General features: G+C 36.6%; 1 protein-coding gene across 7 annotated transcripts in view; it reads right to left on the minus strand.

Annotated features, from left to right (window-relative positions):
- Window positions 1-23,125, minus strand: part of PRUNE2 (prune homolog 2 with BCH domain) — a 229,908-nt gene that overhangs the window by 168,588 nt on the left and 38,195 nt on the right. For all 7 annotated transcript variants that reach the window (XM_074330579.1, XM_074330577.1, XM_074330578.1 and 4 more), the window contains exons 2-4: window positions 10,742-10,846; window positions 7,643-7,845; window positions 5,420-5,583 (exon numbers count right to left, since the gene is read on the minus strand). In XM_074330579.1, the coding sequence (XP_074186680.1) occupies window positions 5,420-5,583; window positions 7,643-7,845; window positions 10,742-10,846 (472 nt within the window). The remainder of the gene's footprint in view (window positions 1-5,419; window positions 5,584-7,642; window positions 7,846-10,741; window positions 10,847-23,125) is intronic.

Below are 23,125 nucleotides of genomic sequence, written 5' to 3' on the forward strand. Positions count from 1 at the left end.
AGCCTGGCTCTGTTCCTTTCTTATTTGACCTCCTTAAAAGGATCTTTTTGAAGCTGTTAGTCCAGGCTACTAAAATAGCAAGGAACTAATCTTTATTAAAGTTCAAATGGAGTTACCAATAGAAAGGAGAGAAACTGTTTCTTAAAAACCTAGGGCATAGTTTTTCCACATCCTGACTAAGAACAGTTGTATTGCTATTTGTTTCACTATTCATGTTGTGGCTCTGTCAAGCCCTTATACAAATAATGCAAAAGGCCTTTTGAGTCAAATGTGGTCTTGATGGAAACATGCCTTGTAATCCGCAGCAAAAATCTCATCGTTGCCGGTTAGTTCCTGGAAACAAACACACACACACACACACACACACACACACACACACACACACCCCCAATGTGATGATTCGGCAATTTAATGGACCTTAAATTTGGCAACAGTCCTCTAGTACACATCTCTAGGGAAATAAGAAAATAGAAGTTGAGTCTGGCAGTCTATAGTAATTGTTTGCCTTTGGCACAAACCCAGGACATAACCAAACCCCAATGTTAGGCCACTGTGACTGTATAATGTAACTTTCCGATAGGTCAGGCTGCAGCTTGTCTGAAAATGATATCTTGTAAGCAGATATAGTAGGAGAAAATAAAAGGAGGAATCGGAGGCAAGACGACAAGGAAAGGAAGGAAGGTGAAAGAAAACAAAAAAGGTAACCACAACAGAAAAACAGAGGTGAGGAGGGGACGAGGAAGTGAAAAGACACATTTCCAAAAATCAGGGTCATTTATGATCTCATTTGAATGAGCACATTCTCTTAGACGAATAATTTCTTACACAAATAATTAGAAAATAATCTATGAAGTAAAGCTGTGCCTTTCCAGATGAAAGTTATGCTAATTATCTGTATCCTGAACTTTCTAAATTTGAGGTATGTCCTATTAAAAGACAGCAGCAGGGTGGCCAGTTAGCTCAGTTGGAACGTGGTGATGATAATACCAAGGTTGCCAGTTTAATCCCTGTACTGTGAGCTGCGCCCTCCTTAAAAAAAAAAAAAAAAAAAAAAAAAAAGACAACAGCAATACCTAGCTATTGTAAGAAGTACTAATTTAAGAAAATACAAATTATTTCAACTTTGTTAAATCCCCTAAAAAGTCGAAACACACAATGGCCAGGACCCAGAGGACTCAGACAGGGGAGATTATTTGAGAAACAAAGCAGTTTATTTCTACACTTGCAATACAACACCTACTCCTAATTGGTATATAAGTGATCATTTAACCACATCCCTAATAATCAGGTTCTGTCTCAATATTTGAATGTAATAGTATCCCATAATGCAAACAATTTGATATATAGATCCAGCAACAAGTATAAGATAACAAAAGATTCCACTATGATTGAATGTAAATACTTTTTCTGATATTTAGAGAAAAACTTCAGCATATATGCATAATAAATTTGGAACAGAAAATAAATTACTAGACTAAAGGTGAAGTTGATTAAAACAATTTCCATACACTGATGGAGGAGTGGGAAAGTATCTGACCTATTGTGCCAGTTCATGTGTAGGGCACTATTGCATATGAAGACAGATACAAAGAAAAAATACTTTAGACTTAGACTTTTTTTTAAATGAGGAACTGGTATACATGTTTGTTTTAGCAATAATATATGACAATTAATTAGATTTCTATTTTTCCATTGGTTCTAGGAAGCTCATCTCCAGCTTCAAATTGAATACTATTTTTCCTCCTTCAATTTTTTAATTCTGTCTTGATCTTATTTCTTTCTCTACATGTTTTTATGTTTCCTGATCCTGACATTTTTTCTGTTTTATTATATTTGCATGCATTTATCATATTTGCATAAGCCACTTAAAGTATTCTATAGGAGAAGGAAGGATATACAACATCAGACAATTAAGTTTGTGAACTCATCCTAGAGAAAGCGCTACATACCTCATTGCTGAATATAACTATGGTCACCTTCAAAGTACTCCCCTTGAGAAGCTATGCACCAATGCCAGCACCTAGTCCACCTTTCAAATCAATTTTGGAACTCTTTTTTCTGGAATGGCCATCAGAGCTGTCACCATATTACCTAAATTTGATATCATCAAAATGTCTTCCTTTCAATATTTCCTTTATCTCTGGGTAAAGAGAGAAGTCATTGGAGCCAGATCAGGTGAGTAGGGAGGGTGTTCCAATACAGTTATTTGTTTACTGGCTAAAAACTCCCTCACAGACAGTGCCGTGTGAGCTGGTGCACTGTCGTGATGCAAGAGCCATGAATTGGCGAAAATTTCAAGGCGTCTAACTTTTTCACGTAGCCTTTTAAGCATTTCCAAATAGAAAACTTGGTCAACTGTTCGTCCAGTTGGTACAAATTTATAACGAAGAATCCCTTCATATCAAAAAAAGGTTAGCAATATCACTGCAACAAGTTCATGAACTTAATTGTCATACGTCGTCAATGTATAGTCAGCAGGACTAGATTGTGACCTGAGTAGGTGGTTGGCAGTGCCTTTTACTGAAATGGGGAAACTGGGACAAAAGCAAGTTTTGCAGGCACAGGGAACTAAAAGGGTTCCATTGCAGACAGCCATGATTAGGTGGTGGTGCTAACCTGACATGCATGTGAAGATGTCACATGGGCACTGGATATGAACCTGGCTTTCTAAACAGAGGTCACATTTGGAGATACAGGGAGTCATATAGCTTAAGTATTATATTTGTCTCAGAACTAAATGAAGTCAACATATGGAGAAAGAAAAAAAAAAACAAGCCCAAGACAAAGTTCCAGGGTACTGCAATACTTACAAGTTGACCAGAGAAGAACTAACAAGCATAACTAAGGAAGAGTAGGCCCAACCTTTTGACCTACTAAGAAGCACATTGAAAATGACAACCTTTTTTTTTCAGCAGACAGGCTAAAAGGCATACTTAGGGTGCTCTCCAAGGATTGAGGAGATCATATCTTAGCCCACTTGAAATCCGTTTATATCACGCCCGTGTGCCTCAGCCTCATGCGTTCTTGGATACGACCATGGGAATGAAAGCCAAAGAATAACCAAGTTTATTAAGCATTTAATCCATAGTAAGTTCAGATTTTAGGGGGTACAAAGTTTACAATAATATATCCTCTATAGTGTTCTGATTATGAAGCTTTTAAAGACTCTCCAAGTCAGCTGTAAATATCTAATCTCACAACATATGAAAGTAGACATTTTTCAAAATTCTTTATGGCAAGGGTGTAAATAGAAGTTTTGCATTCCATCAAGTCCGAGAAGAACAAAAAAAGCCATGTTCTAGAAAGGTATGCCAAATTAATGATCATTTTGAGTACCCCAAAATATAAAATAATATCATAGTTGCTTATAGACAAAACCCTTTAGAAAGAAAACTATTCATGATATGAAAATAAAGATTGCTAAAATTATTTATAGGCACATAAGAAACCCCCCTTTAGGTTTGATGTCAATATGTGACTGGAAAATTATGAAATCCAAGTTTGAGTTTAGTGAATATGGTAAAATTTGACTTGATTCCTTTCCTATACTTACTGAAGATTCCGGAGCCTTTAAAAATTGGCTCGTTGCCTTTCTGAACACTTAAGTTATCTCTTCACAATCAAACTTCTTGGATAACAATCCTTTGTTTCTCTTGGCAAAACTATTCAGTAATGTTCCATCTCCCCTCCACATATGTAGCACACATACGCACACAGGCACACCTTGGCAAAGGTGTCCAGAGCCCTCTTCCCACTGTCATAAGCCCCTGTGTCTTCTCCTCCTCCGATTTCAGCGACTCTGACTCTCATGACAGGATCATGTTGGAGTCTTCACAGGTAGAGGTAATTCATCCCCTCACATTCTAATTTCCAAGCAACAAGGAAGCGATATCGCTTCCTAATTCCACTCTAAGCCCAACCTTATGAAAAAAATCTCTGATTATAAGAAAAACCAAAGTCCTTTACCATAGGTTTAATTCTTGGCAGCTTTGCTAATTGAAATCAAGATAACTAACCAAAGGGTCTACGTTCCTTCTAATTCCCTAAATTTGAATATTACCATCATCATCATCATCAATATTACAATATCACATCTTTGCACCAATGTATTACAGTTTGGTACTATTTTGCTATTTATAGAAAACATAATGATGAGCTATTCATTGACTACGATTCTTTCCTACTAAATAACACATGTATTTTTTGAACAATAAACCAAAATTCTTAATTTGTTAACAGAATATTCTCTAGTGTTCGCCTGCACCCCAACTTTGCACTGTCAAACAACTTCCCTCTTGGATGAGATCCCCAGTTACCTTTATTTTCTTTCTGTTCTGCCACAGAGACAAATGTTTGTGCTCATATAGTTTAGTTGAGGGCACAGTTTCCCATTGAACATTTTTATAGATGCCCCTAGCCAGCAAAATATTTAAACAGGTTTACAGGGGCCATTAGTTCCAAAACATTTACAGGAACTGTATAACTCTTGAACCTTTTTCTCTCTGATTTGTGGAAGAGACAGAGGAAGTGAAGGAACAAGTCTTTAAAAGAGTTGAGTCAACATTCTCTTGGTCGTCTTCCTTTTTTAATTCTTTCAACCTGTTTATCACTATTTTTCACATTCTTGTGTTAAATATGCCTGAGAAAAATCTATGCCTACCATATTCAAGAAAGAGTGTTGAAGGAGAAAAAAAAAAGCTTTATACAAAACCCAAAACTGTCCTAAGTGAGATAGTACAGAACTTCTGTGTCGATTTTGTGGCACCAAAGTCAACAGAAAATTTCCAGCTTGGAAATTACTTTTTGAAAGTGCTGGGCTCCACTGACAGGTGAAATAGAGATCAGGAGAATAATTGATGATGATGTGCTCGAGACCACAACGCCTACAGCAGGCTGAGTGAAGACTGAACACATTACAAGATGAGGAGAGAAGGAGGTGACAATGTGATTATAAAAGTCCATCCTGCATAATATCACCAAAATGAAAGGTGTTATTTTTGCCATCCAAACAGTATTATATAAACCAAACATGTAGCAGTATCAGAAGATATTTCAATGTGGGAATGTGGAATTCTAACCCATATTCCTGCTGTTGTGGGGGCAAGAATCACTTCTGGAAGCTGTTAGATGGCCAGAGGAGCTATTCCAGCTCCCCAACAGAGGTGCAGCGGTTCCATTTAATATTCTTGTCTAGTGAAACAGCAAAGATCTTTCACGCCTATTTTTAAATGCACATTTTTAATATTCAATATAATGCTACTCTTTAACAAACTCTTTACTCCCTGCCTCTCTGATGAAGCTTCCCGTGGTCTTTAAAGGGATTGTTAACCCAAGAATGGATCACACTCTTTCTGCATGAGCAAATTGAGAGACACTCCATTAAGCCTTCCAGTATTTAATAGAAAGAGTCATCTCTCACCTCTGAGGAGATGAGCCAGCTGCTCGGTGATGAGCTCGGGAGCCTCCTGGAGAATCTCTTTCACAACAAGGGAGGAAGAAGACTCTCGGAACTCAGGCCCAGCATCACTCTGTTCAACCGGGCTAATGACTTTGACAACAGCTGATTCTAAAGTTTTGTCCTCACTGTAAAGCAAATGGAGGAGAGGAAGAGAAAGAAATATGACTTGTTTTCTTACTTTTTGGAATCACTTAATTTTTTCTCCCACACAAAAGACTTCCTCTCAACAGCCAAAAATATGAGTAAGCGCACATGATTCAGAAGAGTAGAGCCTTATTCTATGTGGTTTCACATTTCATTTTAACTAATTACCTCCCCAAGATTCTTAGAATGCCTTCACACTTTACCACTTCTATCTTTTGTTTTGCTGCTAGAAAATAATAATAATAATAATAATAATAATAGTAATAGTAATAATAACAATAGCTAATATTTATTGAGCCTCCATTAAATGGCAGATACTATTATAAATACTTTTGGAGTATTATCATATTTTATGCTATAAAATGAACGTATGAAATGGGTTCTATTAAAATTTCCATTTTGCAAAAGGGGAAACAGAGGCATGAAGATGTTAAGAAATTTGGGCAAGGTCACAAAGCTTGGTAGTAGACTAACTTGTATTTAAACTCTGATAATCTGGTTCCAAAGCTTGTACATCTAATCATGGTGCTGGAGAAAAAAATACTACTGACTTATTTACTTCCACAATCACTCTGTATACGTGAGATAGAGTTGGCTTTTATCAAAGGAAAGAAGAAAGATGTGGATAAAACTAACTGTATTCTTTCTTATCAAGTGCCACAACCAAAAGAGTGGCAATGAAGGAAATGGAGATATCCATTTATTTTTGAAAAGCATTCTATTTTATAAACAAACTTAAAGTCACAGTTCACAACTTTAGCCTCAAAACCAGCGAAATGTTTCCATTTTAATTGGTAACAAAACTTTTCCAAAATTGCAATTGACACACATTTCATAGGTCATTCCTTCAGCTTCTTGTACTGTTTTTTCCATATCTACTTGCATTTGTTGGTCTGAAAAGGTTAACACATAAATTTAATAAAGCATGTGGTCACCCTGAATACTGATAAATGAAGTCAGTCAAATAACTTACTAATAACTCTCAGCCAGAGATCAACGATTGATTGATCAATATTACTCAAAAGAATTTTGTGTGTCTCAAACACCATGAGAATAAAAACAGCCTCACACAGGGAGATTATTTTCAAAACTCTTTACAACTGAGTGAACCACACAACTGACTTTACAATGTATTCATACCTAAATATGCTTTCTAAAAAACGTTAAATAAAAAATTAGATACTTGCACAAGATTTTATTTCATGTATACTAAAGGCTACATGGTTAATGTCATCAACAATTAACAAAGTGTACAAAAGACTAACATCTCAAAATAGTGAAATGTTTAACTGTGACTCTTCATTTGGTAGTATTAGAAAGCTTATCAAAGGACATCTTTGTATTGGGTTGTAAGGTCTTTGAAGGCATAGAATCTCTCTTATTCCTCTTTATATACCTTTAGATTCTTGTACTAGGTAGCAATTCTTAAGTATTTTTTGAAGGAGACAAAAAAGGACCCAAGTTCTAATCCAAACTCTTCTACTAACTGTATGTGGTGCCTTGGATAAGTCATTTGCAGCACCAGGTGTCAGGTTTCTTCTCCATAAAATATGAAGTTCAAACCACAAGACTTTAAAAAAACAATCAATTCTCCCTTATAATATAAAATCCTATGAATGATGAGGCAATGAGCAAATGATGTTCATAGACCAAGTACATAATTTTCCATTTCCCTACTGAGATTTGTTTCTTAAGAACCTTTCAGTTTTATTTAGTGTTTCATTTCCACTTTCATTATGTATTTTCAGCATCAATACACAGGACAGTTGCATTACTATAAGAAAGTGTTTGAAATGGTTTAAAATTATAATGTTGGTCAATTTTACAAGAGTCCTCCATTCAAAGAAGTCATATTTGAAATGCAAAAGTAAAAACAGAGGCTTGGCATAGTCTAGATTTTGCCATAAGAGAAGAAAAACTATTTCCTTTCCTCTGAAAGTCCTCTGTTTTACTAATCTCCCCAAACCACAAAAAATGTGAACAAGGTGATGCTTTACGCAGATGAGGCTTCATTAAAAGACCAAACCTCCAGAACCTCACCTCGATAGCACGTTGCTGTGAACAAGTGTTATAGATAACTTCCCTTCATGATTTAGCTGATGAAGATTAATTTCATCTCGGAATATGTGGAATGATTCAGAAATATTTAGCTCTTCTAAAATAAACCTTGTCTCAGTAAAGTAGTTGAATTCCGTCCTTGGTATGTTCAGCACTGGCAAACAGAGAACGCCAGGTGGACTGACCTACCAAGACAAAAGGTAACAATCACTGACAAAATAGGAGGAAAGAATACAATTACCGTTTTTTCAAGCCCAAGTTTAACCAGTAAAGGGAACGAAAGTCCTTTGGCCTTGCTAAACCATTTGACATTTGGAACCTACTTTTCTAGAACCCCATTAGCAGAGCATTACCCTAATATTTTTTAAACTTCTTGTTAATCTATATGAAACCTCTCCTTCTTATACCTTACTTGAAATATTTTCTGTCTCATTTCAATACCTCCACAATTATAAATATATGCATTTTCCTCTTCAGAGGAACCAAATTCACGTTGTTTATGGAATGAGCAGAAAATTAGAATGATTGAATCAGGTAAGGACTGTGGTGACACAGAAAGACACACAGTCCCATCTCTACAGGATGCCTGCCACTCAGCTCCAGCCAATTGTTGACATGAAAAGACTTCAGGCCCAAGATAGTTAAATCTCTCAATTACTCAAGAAAAGTTGGAAATCTGAATTTTGAGGTGTCATCTGCGATGTTCACTTGTTATTAATTTCTTAATAAAAATACTATGTAGCTTAATGAAGATGCATTTATAAGCCAGATCTTGGTCTACAAGCTAATTGCTGTGATTTCTGTTGGTTTTGTACATTATTTTTAAAATCTTGTATTAAACCTCTTATTAAAAATTGTGCTAATAGAGGGAAACAAGAGATGGATAGCAGTTAGAGAACTTCAGATTCACAATAATAAACATATTTTTCTATAGGAATTGAAAAAAATAAAAGGGTTTTTAAAAATTACTAAGCATGTATAACAATAAACCCTAAATATCACTGAGAGATTGTAGGGTTTGGTAATACTGAATTTTTACATGAAATTAATGATCTTTATTCTCAGGTCATCACCAGTTCTACCACAAGCATAGTGCTTATTATGCAGTTTAACATTTTTATTATTCATCTCTCTTTCTTAGCACTAAGATGGCAGGGCTTCATATCTGTTTTGTTTAGTTATGTTTTCTAGTCTGGCACAGAGTAGAAATTTAATATGCATTTGTTGAGTGAAATAAATGAATAACCCCCAGCTATAGTATATGAAGCACAAAGCCATTCCAACAAAATGGTTTTTGTCCCACCTGTCAGGCCAATACTAAATCACAATTGTACAATAATTATTAGTAATTTATGTATACAAGTTATTTTTCCTGATTAATTGATAGAGTTATAGCCAATTCCTGATGTTAAAACGAGTCAAGAGCATGTGGCTTGAGCCTCTCTTGGCCATCCCTATTCTGAGGTTAGAGTCAGAAGAACTAGGGTCTAGCCTCAGCCTCTGCGGTGTTGCATTGAGAAAGCCAATTTCTTTTCTGGGCCTCAGTTTCCCCATCTATACAATGGGGTTTACCTACCAGAGTGAAATGGAGCCATGCATGTGAACCTGCAAAGTTCTGTACTTGTCCTATGCGTTAATACTCTGAGAGGGAATAACCAGATTCTCAGGGAAAATGTCAATGGAGATGCAATTTCTGATAGGGCATGGAATCCAGTAAACTAAGAGCAAAGGTACAGTGTGTGGGCCTTCAGTAATTCCTATTTGTCTCCATGCTCCATGGCGAACCTTAGAAGAAGGAGAAAAGAGGCCACCTATCTCTTTATCTATCTATTTTATCTAGCACAACTATTTTTCCCACTCCTATTGTGGAATGTCGTTATATCATTCAAGACATTGTAGTTGTTGATGGTGTAACTATTATATAATTTCCTTAAGAGACCATGTCACTATCAGTCTAAAAACCAGTCCGGTTTGATCAATTCTGTGTTCTCGAGACAAGCAACACTTTTTTTTTCTAGGAGTCAAAAACGCCAGTTAATAAGTTAGTATTTAATATGCATCTCTTGACACAAACACACTTATCTCCTCATACCAATTAATCTCCCTTGTAAAGTTCAACAAATTTTAAGATAAATTTGCTATAAAGCCCGTATATAGAGATCAGAATACTTGCCCCAGAATTCTGGTCAGCTTCTGCCCTAAAGCTATTCTTGCCACCCACAGCTCATTCTGGAAGACTGAGTTTCATGTGAATTAACTCACTCTAGATTCAGCTATGCATATTCTCAGACCCAAACAAAATTGGAATAAAACAAACCAGACTCCAGAAAATTAAAAATTGTGTGAAATTGGAAATAGCACCAAAATACTCATAGTGTACTTTTTTAGGCTTTAAGGTAACACATTATCATGGTCTGATGTATGTTATGGAATGGAAATTTTAAAACAACTTATTAACAGGTCTTTACCACCTATATAGGCATATTATAGACTTCACAGAATACAAAGATTCTCACTCAGGAGAGATTATCACTAACTGAGAATGACGTTGCTATACAAAGTCAGGGCTAAAAGGCAAACACAGAATATAGATGTGACATGTAATACCTCTCAAGAGGTTACTGAAAATTTCAGCCAATATGCTCTGTAATTCATGTAATGTTCTCACAGATTATTCTGCACATAGTTTTCTTCTCCTGAGGTCAAGACCATCCAACAAGGATGATAAAAGAAAACAAAAAATTCTGACCCTTATTTTTGTTAGTTCTTTGAATTCCCATAGAGGTAACCAACTGTTATAAAATTTAAAATATTTTTAATTTGAAAACATTGATCTTATTGAAACAATGTTGTATAAAGAGAATTGGTAAGAAATAACTTGAACAATGCTTGTTTAATGTATTATAATACATTATTCTCTGCAAAAATAAACCAGAATTTGAAAAATTAAGTTAATAGGTTTCTTATTTTCCCACAAAATGTTTGTTCTTAAAAGTTACAAAAAATAAACAAATAAATAAATACATAAATAAAAGTTATATCATAATTCAAATTAAAAAGCATAAACTTCTTTTCCCTCACCTTGTCTAGAAAGTAAGCATATGTGAAGGCAGAAATAAGAGAATCCAAGTCACATGATTTGTGTCCAATAACCACATGGACCTTCTCCAAGCGTTTACTTCGATTCTGAAACAAATTCAAATAAAGCATTACAATTTAATGTGCAACAGATCAATCTAAAAAGGACATTTTTCAACCATTTTTGTAAAATATACCTTAGCTACATTCATACATGATTGCAGAAATTCATAAATGTACCATGAAGTTTTACATGAAGACATAAAATTGCACAACATGTTTAACATTCAGAAATGCTCATTTAAATTTTAATAAATTGTCAGGAATAGAACATTGTTGGTTCACAACGTTGGGAGCTTCCCTGGGTGAAATCTGAAAATGGCCCCCATACCCGGAGGGCAAGAGTGCTGCAGAAAGAGGTGGGCCACTCCAGATTCATAGGTGGCAATATTAATATGCAAGGGGACTTACTTACAAGGTTCATCTTGGACAGCCACAGGATAAGTAGATCTTTGCACCTGCCCACCAGAATCTTAAAAGTTTATGCAGAGGCCTGAACTGTGTTTAGTCACGTACGGTCTCAACAACACATTGTATCGCAAGGCTGTGTCCTTGAAGAAGGGTGGGAACAGTGGGCAGAACATATATTCCAAGGACAGGGGAGGTGGTGAGGAGCCTCCAATTGCCAGGGTCTAGCTCACAGCTCATCTGGTGGTCATGTCCTCTCAATGACTACCTCCAAGAAAAAATGTGGTTCTATTAAGATTATCCACAATCTAACTTGATATGAACTGTAACTCTGAGTCATAATTTTTTAGCAAAAAATTATTTTGGTGAGAGTAGCAGTTCCATAGTATTCTATATCATTTCCTTATATAAGATGTTCTTCTTAATTTGACAAAGTGACTTTTTTCATATGCCCCAGACATGCACCACACAATTTGGTCGGAATTCATTTTTTCATGCCACATTTTGGGTGACAGGGTATGTTCTCTCTGCATTATATTCCATAATTTAATAAACGAAAGTTGTAACACTTTTCCTCCCCTCAGAGAAAGGAATAGGATTCAAAGCATTGCTCTAAAAATACAAATCAGTTGCTATTAAAATGTATATATAGTCACTTCTCTAGAAGAGGAAAATATACTGTTGTCTTTCCTGGTTAACTCAATATTTACTTAAAATTTCTTTATAGAATTCTGACCTCCTTTTGAAACACTGGGTTGGAAATGCCAAAGAACTAATCGCTTCTAGCAAATTCCACAACAAACCTGTCCAATAACAATATTGTAACCTAAATTGATATCTTTACAGTATATCAGAGATGTCACATGTATATTTCCCTCACTTTTCATCCTTTGCTTCAATTTCTCTTTTTAGGACTGAGTAGAAAGCCAACTCAATTGTAATACTGCTCAAGAAGGTTATTTTAAAAAGTACACTGGTGATGACTATAAAAGACTCAATAAAAAAGACTTCCTATTCCTTTATCTACAGAACAAAGATAAAGCATTATTTAGTAATTTACTAGGTATTTTACAAATGAATCTATAAATTTGTTAGTGTTTGTATGGAACTGCTGGTGTTAGTTGAAAACAAGTTATTAAACAACCAGATTGTTGCCCAAGGAACATAATAAAATAAATCTTGATGTGGGCCAGGTTAAAGAGTCTATCAATATAGAGAATGAGGGCAGGATCAATATTGCAAATAGGTCATCCAATAGGTAATCATGCTAAATTAAAATAAACGTACATATTTTAATTTAGAGATATTGCTCTTTAGTAAAACAACATGATTTAAAAGTATGATATAATCTCTGAAGATAATTACAACTCCCTCCCCCCACTGCCACCAACTCTAGCTCCTATTCCCTCCTCTCCCAGAATCCTTCCTTTAACCTCATAAATTCATAGTTAGCTCCTTTGGCTGAGTACACTTTGAGGGTCCTAGTCTAGGCCCAGTTTTCACTCTCACAGCTGGACTGCTTCCCATTCGCAAGACTGTCAGATATTCTAAAGACATCTCAAGAAATTTAGGCGAATGGAATTATACCCCATTACAACACAAACAAATGCATTAGGAAATCATATTACTGTAGAGTGCTGTTCTTCCGAGAAGCTCAAAGGTGTAAGTAGACATTACCTCATTTCTCCTCCCCAGATCTTGTAAGGCAGACAGTAAGAAGATTAACAACACTTTTTATAGGTCAATGGAGTCTGTGATGAGACCAAGATTGTTCCCAGAACTCATGACCCAGTATAGTGAGCCGTGTCTTCTATGTCCTACACCAACCAATTCCAAAATGTCATAATGACTTCAGAGTCTACAAAATGCATGAGCATGGGGATTGAGGGGGAAAGGAGAATGTTAGACATGCATTCTAAATACAGCAGTGCTTCAGAAAATTTATGGCATCAAACTACCCCAAAGCTGACCTATCTGCTTTCTTGCCTAGGTTTGGTAATTCCTATGCACAGCTCTGTGTTCAACACTCAACTCGCATGAAAGAACACATGGGGGAAATAAGAAGACTTGAGTGTCCATTCATTTCCAAACTCAAGCCAATTACTGCTTAGGAAAAGAAAGGAGCTAAAAGGATTATGAACCCAAACATGTTAGATCAATTTTCACAACTCAGGAATCTTCTAAGAGTATTATTTGTTCCTCTTCCCTTTAAAAAGAAAAAAGGACATATCATCTTGTAGGGCAGGTGGTAGAAAATCCCAGTCCAAACCTTTGAGGTTTCTTTTGTTGCCATATCCATTCTTTGCACACCCTCTCATTGCTCTTCTGATTTCCCTTCTTCCCACACATCAAGTTCTGCCATAGTCATGATTTCTTCTAGTGTCATTCACTCATGTTTGCCACCTCTAGTCAATGCCCCAGTTCCCAGGCTCCAACACTGTTACCCCCACCACCCACCGCCATCCAAATGTACCATCTAGTGCACATGTGACCATGGATCTATCTGTTCTCCACTAACAATTCTAATGGAGAGTCCATGCCAATGTGTATCCCTGAGATAATGAATTACCCACCAAGGTAACATATTTTTGTTTTAAAGAGACCTTTCAAGAATGATGCCACAATCCAAAAAGATGACCAGAAATTTGAGGTTGGCTAATAATGTTTGATATGACAGAAGCAATATCATAACCAGAAAGTACCTTTGGTACCTGCCAATGAGACTTAAAAGTTATAAGTTCAACTTCAAAACACCTCAGATGTTCCATAGTGCCTGATTCCTACCAAAAACCACTGATAAGATATAATTAGAGGTTGGCACAGGGTAGATATCATAATTAACCATGGTCAGACGGATTCCTGCCAGCTGGGAGGAATAAAACACGACATTAGTTGTGTAGATTCACCCAGTAAGTTAAGCTCAAGGAGTGTGCAGGATTTGGCTCTTCAAATCTGGGGGTCAAAACCCAGCGAATACAGACTCACTTTCAAGCTTACCATCCTCTTGGCAGTGAGAAAAGAGCAAGCACAGGGGTCAAACCAAGGCACAAAAGTCTGAGGATGGATTTCAAGTGTCCAGGGCTGGGAACAATGGGTCCTTGCGGCGCTTGGTCCATACTGTGGCAATGGCCCCACTTTCAGGGCAGCAGTGACACTAGTTCACAGAACTCAGAAGAGACGTCTGACTACAACGACACTCTGCACCTCTCATAGCAGGTCCAAGGGCCCCTTCCTATGTCACATCTGCACATATTCATAGACTCATAGATGTTCAATCTTAGTATCTATGTAACTTGACACAGTTCACACTGGGGTCTGGATTATTCACAGACTAATTATGTCCAAATAAAAGTGACATGTACAAATTTATCAATTTAATGTATTATTGTCATTCAACTAATAAAAACCTGTTTGTGTCAGACATGGTACTAAGTCCTAGGGATATAGCAGGGAACCAAACTGACAGAAACTCCAGTCTTCATTACACTTGCATTTCAGTGTAAGGAGATATGATAAACCAAATAATTAGATAATGATAAATGGAGGGCGTAGGGCGTGCTGGAATGAGGCACATTTGAGAAGATGACAGATCTGAGCAAGATGACATCTGAATTGAAGACATGTGACCTAAGGGTATCTCAGGCCAAGGGAAGAGCAAGTGCAAAGGCCCTGAGGTGAGAGCACTCCCAGCATGTTCCACAAGTAACTACTGCCTAGTGTATACAATTTCTAAATGTGACTTTGTAAACTCTTTGTCAGGAGTAAGTAGATCCGGAAAGTAAATACCCGTTCCCTAGTACACAAGCACTCAAAGTATGAAGGAGATTCATCACTAATGCCCAAGCACTGCACAAAGCCAACACTAATGGAATCCTGATAATGGGTTGAAATAGATAATATACCACTTTGTCATCTACACTTCCAAAGAGTTGGACAGAATCTTTCTATGATCAATATATAAAAGAAAATATATTGAATATGCCAGTATTCCAGGTCACAGTTTTAATATTTACGCTTTCTAAGCGTAATTCTATACATCTCTAAAATGAGACTTCTTAATGAAGTTTACTTCTTATCTCTTTTTAAAAGCCAGCAAAATGCCTAAGCAATCAGATTCAACAGCCCATTAAAGGAAACTGCACTTGTCAGGCAAAAGCACTTTCAAACCCACCCACAGAAAACAGAATTGATCAGAAAGAGGACTTCCAGGGTCCTGCTGTAAGCTTAGGCCCCCTCTATCAGTTTTTTCATAACTCCACCCTCTGAGAAACAAAGCTGTTCCCGCCTATAGCTTCTCACATCTAAAACCTCACAATAGACCTTTCGTCAACAAGTACTTGCAATACAGCTATACTATAATCTCTCCATACCTTTTTTCTTAAAAATCTTGTGAAATTTTTTTTTCAAAAGTAGTTAATTGAAAATAATTTTGTCTTAAAAACATTGTAGACAAAACCCACAGAAGGTGGAGAGTCTCTTTCCTCACACGCTAAAGCAGGGCACATTTCTTAGTCCCTTATCCCTAATCAATAAATGAAGAAGAGGAAAAGTCTCATGAATTTATTCGATGGTATCTCCAAAGAAACTCAGGCATAGAAAAGAGTTGACAGTTGAGCTAGTGCTTCCTTGACTACTTCGTAACTCCAAGTCACTGAGGGGTCTTCCTTCCTGGAAGCTGGCTATGGGTGTTACAGAAAAGAGCTGGGTTCCTCCCCAGGAGACCCCATGCCACTTGTAATTGCCATGATTCTAAGTAAGAAGACTCAGAGGGTTGGCAGAAGGAAACCTGCTCATGTTCCTGTAAGTCCTTGACTCCACCAAGAAGACCAGGTGCGAGGGAATGCATAAGGGGCCACAGCCAAATGTGCAGCAAGGACTAAGGAGCTGTGGAGATGCCCAGAGCAATCTAGTCCTCCAAAGGTGAGGACAAACGCCGGCTGATAGCTCTGCCGGATATGGATGAAGTCACATCCTTTGTTCATTTGGTAAACAAATGAGGTGCCTCCTGACCCTGGACCGGAGTTTAGGATGATTTCTGGAATTCCTGACCTGAATTTCTCATAATCTTATCATTACCTGGAGAAAGTGTGCAACTCAGAGGGAGAGAATGCTGGAGGGAATAACATGGCATCAACCAAAAGTTAAAAAAAACAAAGCAGGAAATGTTTATTACTCTCCGCATGGCCTCCGGAACACGGATTTTTTTCCTGCCAACTGAAACCTTTGTATTTTATTTCTTATTTTTGTTTATTTCTCCAGTAAGAAAAGAAATGTATAACATTATAAAAAGTCAGACACAACAAAAATTAATAAAACAATGGTAACTACTTTGTTAAGTTGCTGACTAATTCACATTTTTTGTTTATGCATATATATTAACACATATACTTTATAAAAATGGGGTGCTTCTATTCCCACTCTTTAGAAACTTCCGTTTTTTTCACTTAACAGTATACTATGCATCTTTTTCCATGACTTTATTAAAATACTTTATTCCTTCTGGCTTATATATCTGTATGTATTGCGGAGGGGGGCAGGGGCTAGGGAGTGTGAGGGATGTATATAGAACATCTGGAGTCAGCATAGGTGCCTTTCCTCTGCCCTCCCCAAATCTCCATATTGTCAAATAAGAAACTCTGATGCTCTGATCCACTGGCCACTTAGTCCACTTCCAGTCTAATGGTCAATTAATAAACAATAATAAGTGACTGGGAGGCCACTTCTGAGAGCTGTACCTCAAGTCATGAGTAAAAGCAAAAACATTTACCAGAATCTACAAATTCAGGACATAGGCATTTTATATTTAATTTTCTTATAAATGTCTTAATTTAATTTAATAGACATTTTATATTTAATTTTCTTATAAATGTCTTAATTTAATTGGTGACATTCTGGATGAACATAAACCAACAGATTAGGAAAAGGCAAAAAGCTTTCAAGACTTTTTGAGATAAGACTCAAATGATTTTGAGGTAATTCAGTTGTCTTACGGATAAAACTGAAACCTAATCAATTCAGATAAATATATATTGCTTATAACCTCTCCCCAAATTGCGCTACCAACCTACCCAAATATTTTTCCCTCAGCCTTCTCTTTGCCACACTGCAGAATGCCCTCTTTTAATATCTCTCATTTGTGAAAAACGGGGGATGGGAGTCAGTGTGAGCAAATTCAGCTGTAAATAGCTCAGACCCTGCACACCTACCCACCTGTACCTCTTTCTATAGTGTCAAATGCAAGAGGCCACGGTGGGAAAGCGGTGATGAGGAGGCCAAAACCTAAACCCAAATATTGCCTGTCACACTTCTTTTTTATGCAGGCAGTGTGGGTCCCCAGTTCCCTTGAAGTCAGGCTCCTTTTAGCTGGATTATTGGACATCGATTCAACCACGCTTTTGCCTTCTCAGTTGAATCCATTCTTCCTCAACCTGTTTGCTGCCCATCTTGAAAGCAAAGTGTTTTCAAAAGGAGTGACCTCATATGTAGTTTATAGATACCTTCTGGCTCATAATAATGATCTGGGCCAGAATTGTTTTTTTACTTAGAGCATTTAATATTTTTTAAAGGTTTTCTTTCCTTTTTGAAAAAAGATTTTTATTGAAATACAACTATTGAAATAACGTACAATATTACATTAGTTTCAGGGGTACACCATAGTTATTCAACATGTATATATCTAAAGAAGTGATCACCATAAGTCTGCCAACCATCTGACACCGTACTGTGCTATCACAATATTCCCCATACTGTACATTACATCCCCATGACTATCTTGTATCTACCAATTTGTACTTCTTAATCCCTTCACCTTTTTCATCCTGCCCCCCCAACCTCCTTCCCATTAAGATTTCCTTTCTAACAGTGTCCTCAAAGAACACGTTTTTGGGAGCAGCACCACTATTTTCCCTCCACAGCTTCAACTATAAAAGTATCAACGGTCAAGGACGGTCACCCAAAATCCTTACCTTTCCTGAAAAGCCCATATAGGAATTGTCCTACATAGCTTCCTAAGATAGGTTCATTTTCCAGCCATTCCACTTTTTTGGGAAATGTGCTCATATATTTATTACCAACTGGATGGGGTAGCTCTGCAATCTCTCATTTAGGTACTGCTTCCTTATAGATTATATATAACAGATGTCCCATCCCAGAAGTTTGTCCTTCATGGTTTCATAGGTCTTTGTAATCTCGCAACCTTTCCCCTTTTAAACTCAAGAGCTGTAGTCTTTTTCGTCTAGCCTCATATGGACATGCACCCAGGTCGACAAGGCTTTCCTTTGCCTCATCTGACCTTCTGCTGTCTGTGCCCATTTACTGTGCTTAGACCTTGCTACGGATTGAAAGGTATGTCTCCAAAATTCATATATCAAAGCCCTGACCCCCAAGGTGATTGTATTTGGAGATGGGGCCAGTGGGAAATAATTAGGTTTAGATGAAGTCATGAGAGTAGGGTCTTAAATATGGGATTATGGCTTTTATAAGAGGAAACACCACACAGATTAAGCTCTCTCTTCGTCTCTCTCCCTCTCTCTCACTCTCTCTCTGCCATGTGAGATCACAGGAAGAAGGCAGCTGTCTGCAAGGCAGGGAGAGCTCTCACCAGAGCCTGACTATGCTGGCACCCTAATCTTGGACTTCCAGCCTCCAGAACTATGGGAAATATCTGCTGTTTACACCCAGTCTACGATATTTTGTTATAGCAGCTCCGGCTGGGTAAGACCAATGTTCAGTTTGGAGTTGTTCCAAGATTCAAAACCACTAGGAGATACCTGCACTTTAGGAAAGCTTAGAATTTCTTTTACTAAATGATTGATTTCAAAGGCAATACAAAAGTTTTAAAGACCAAATGAGAAACAACATCCCTGATACATACACGTAGAAATCTACATCCACGTCACCTAAGATTTATACATTATTTGATAAAATAATGTATGTTTATCATAAAACATTTGTTACATGTAGAAACTCACAAAAGAAAAAACCCTCAAGATCTAAAGTTAATCACTATAAGCATTTAATGTTTCCTTCTAACTTTTTGTCTACTTTTGAGTGATCTCTTTTGTAACACTGTGATATTATTATACATAATATTTTGTAACCTCTTTTTAACAACATTTTAAGTATTGTTCTAAAATTCTAAAATATAATTGTTGTGATGGCTAGGGCTGATATGTGTTTGCTTTTGTGACCCCAGCTACCAGCCTATTGTTTTGCACATAGTAGGTGCTCAGTAATTACTGACAAAATAAATGAATTAATAACTACAACATTTAATGGATATTGTATTCTTTAACGTGGATCATTAAAATTTATTTAGTCAATTTCTTACTGGTGCAGATTTAAGTTATTTTAAATTTTTGATAATATAAATAAGACTGCAGTGAATATTTGGAAGATAATATTTTTGTGCCCATCCCCAGTTATTTCGTCAGTATAAACTCCTGGAGTTTACATTTCTGGGTCAAAGAATGTACATAGTTTGATGCTTACCAGAATGGTTGCTATATTTTTCACTCACAGAAATACCTGATTTTCAAACCTCCAACTCTGTGTTTAAGCATACATTGATAGGTAAAACAGTATCTTAATGTTAATTTATATTTATTATAATTATGAGTGATTTAGGTCATTTTTTTCATAAGAACACTAAACATTATTGTCTTCATATGGACATATTTTTTGTTACTTTTTCTCTGCGTATTTTTTAGGATGTCTGTCCTACTCTACTTGATGAATAAACTATTAAACTATTACTAATATCAATAAGATATTACTTTGTTATCTGGTCTTGGGCATCTATGGAATTTGTTCAAAAAGTTGCATTAAGTATGCAATAAGCATGCATTATTTAATACGACATCATTTCAAGCTGTAAAGAGCAATGGTACTCTCTGTACCATCCTTTCCTCCATCCACCTACTGTGCTTTCTGAAAATGTTACAATAATATACATCAGACTGCTAGGGAACAACCATGGAGAACAACCCTGGTCTCCTAGTTCTTGACTGGAATGCATTTATTCCTTTGTTTTATAGTTAGCTTCATGTAAAAATGATAATGCAACTTAAAACTAAATCTAAGGTATTAACTGTGTCATTATTAAATGTTTTTAAAAGTAATGAAAATTTGGAAAGACAACAGCACGTAAAATGATAAAAGACAAACAATAGAGTGTAAGATAATATTTGCACCTTCTTGCCATTAAAAGGGCAATATTCCTGACATATGAAGAATGCCTAGACATTGATTAAAAAAAAAACTAACAAAATAATCAGTAAAGGATGTGAACAGGCAATTAACAGAAGAAGAAATGAATATATGAAAAGAAACTCAACCTCATTAGTAGTCGTGGAAATGCAAATTAGACCAACAATAAAATGTCATTTTTTGCCTATCAGATTGGCAAAAAATTAAGAGTGTTAACATCCACTGCTGGTTAAACAGTAGGCAACAGAAAGGAATACTACAACCAATGTGGGAATAACTTGATAGTATCCCTTAAAATGCAGAATGTTCACACTTTCTGATCCAACTTTTTTATTCCACTTCTAGCAATCTATTCTACAGCAATAAAATCACCAAAAAGTATGGATATTTTAAAATTTCTTCTTATTATTTAAAACCCATTGTCAAACATGGATTTGTAATAAAATCCCAAAGAATGTCTATTAAAAGAGTATTTGTAATGGAGGGAAAAAAAGAGAAACAACCTCAATGTACAACAATCAAGGAATTATTGGACAAATTATGGCATATCCATAAAATAGAATCAAAGCAGCTATTACCAAACAAATGAGTTAGATCAGTATCTAATGACCTGGAAACAAGTACTCCAATATTTTCTCCACAGCATCACAGGGCTGCTTCTTCCTTCCTGGATCCTGCCTCTCAGAAGAAAAGCATGCTATGGTTTCCACTTGGGTGACACTAATGTCTTGGTGACTGAACTAGGATCACCTATTAGGGCATTAATGCAAATTGTTGAGCCCCACCCTTGATACTTAGATTCATAATCTACAGTAGAGTCTAAGAATTATATGACTGGTTTGGGAACCATGGCCTTAAAGAGGACCCATGACTAGCTCCTAAGGACCATCTGGTTTCTGTCAACTGCAGAATGCATCTGCATTTGGTTTATGAAAGAGACTTCTGGAGTTCCTCTAATCAAGTACAATTTCAGAGAGCATTACCAGTGTTCTATTCATTAGATTTACTTAAGTTCTGAGTTAGAAGAGGCCTTAAGATTCACCCTGTTGAAACGCATCAATGGTTCTCAAAGTGAGGTAGTGGACCCCAGAGTAAAGGAAGAAACCACACAAACTATATTTATCTCATCCTTTAAATTTTTCTGTTTTCTTAATATATTTTATGGTATGCCTTATATGCTAGTATATAGTAATACACGAATAGAATTCAGAAATAAATACATATCCTGAGAAAATGTACTCAAAAGACTTTTACTAATGCTGTTGTATAAAAAAAAAAAAATGTTAGAGACTATTTCTTATAGATGAGACGGCTGAGAACTGAAAGGGAAATGGCAAAGGCAGGTAATAACTGCTGCGTTTCCCATTTAAAGTCCACCATGCCACCACCGGCCCAGTGCTCTACTTCTGCTGTGAAGTATGGAGAAACAAACGTCAACCACAGACATGAAACTGAATAGTAACTCTTCATTTGTTGTTCTGTGCAATCTTTAGTTCCTAGTCACTCATGCATTTAGGGGTCAGCTATTCAACATCAAAGATCCAATTCCACCAAACTGATGGTTCCTCTAGAGCCCTGGCCACATCTTGAACTTGGTAACCCCCAGAGTTCCTAAGGCAGTGAGGCTCTGCACACAACAGATGCTCAAATCAGCATTTGTTAGTGAAAATGATGATATCAGATACAACAGTTGGGCAGAAGAGAGTTTTCAATTTTTATATCACACTCTTATGAAATAACAGTACTATGGAGTAACACTTCGCTAACTACCCAAAAGTTAAAAAGTATAGTTACAGGCTGCTTGTAACCATCTGTCTCTTAGGCTTAACACACTCTCATTTGGTGGTGGGGTCTCTCTCTCTCTGAATTTCTCGCTCTTTCTCTGAATCTCTCTCTCTCTCTCTCTCTCTCTCTCTCTCTCTCTCTCACTCACTCTCCCCACGCAAGAACATTACAAATTGTGCATTCTACCTACTTCATGGTGTAAAGTTCCAAAAATGCTTTAAAATGATTTTATAAAGTAACAGATTTTGTGTTTTGTCATCACATATTCCCCCCTTCTTCTCAAGACAGAGCATTTGACTTCCAAGTCTATCCCACATTCTAATTTATCCATTGTTCTGAAGACATAACTGTTGTAATAATTTTAATTTTAAACGGCTCAAGCAGTGAGAAGAAGCACACCATGGAACTCTGTCATCAAACGACTAACTATTAGTACCTGTATATCCAGCAGGCCAATCCTGGGCCCTGAAATAGATGCATTAACCACCATCGAAAGGCATGATTGTAATTAGCTACCAGATGTCACTTATCTCTGTCCCCAACACTTGGGTGATTAATGGGTATCCAGTGTAGAACAATTTTAAAATTTCAATGATTTCAAGACTAGTAGGGTATCTACTGTATTAATAATCAGAGCTACTGAGGTTCTTGCCCCAAGGCACTGATTTTACACACAGTAATTTCTAAGGAATTTCAAAACTTCATATGGTGCTTTTTTTATCTATTCTGCAGTCACAGAGTGTCTCTTTTAGTTGACAAAATGTGTTAAATGGGTTATAAAGGTCAAACTACTTCCTACTCCATATTCATAAATGGGATGACAACAAGACATAAACCTGCTTTCCCCAAAGGTCATTCGGTGTTCACATTTAGAATGCCCTTTTCATAAAATGTTGATAATTTCTGAAGCTGGGAGATAGATATGTG

The sequence above is a fragment of the Rhinolophus sinicus genome, linkage group LG04, assembly GCF_036562045.2.
Source record: "Rhinolophus sinicus isolate RSC01 linkage group LG04, ASM3656204v1, whole genome shotgun sequence".
NCBI lineage: Eukaryota > Metazoa > Chordata > Mammalia > Chiroptera > Rhinolophidae > Rhinolophus > Rhinolophus sinicus.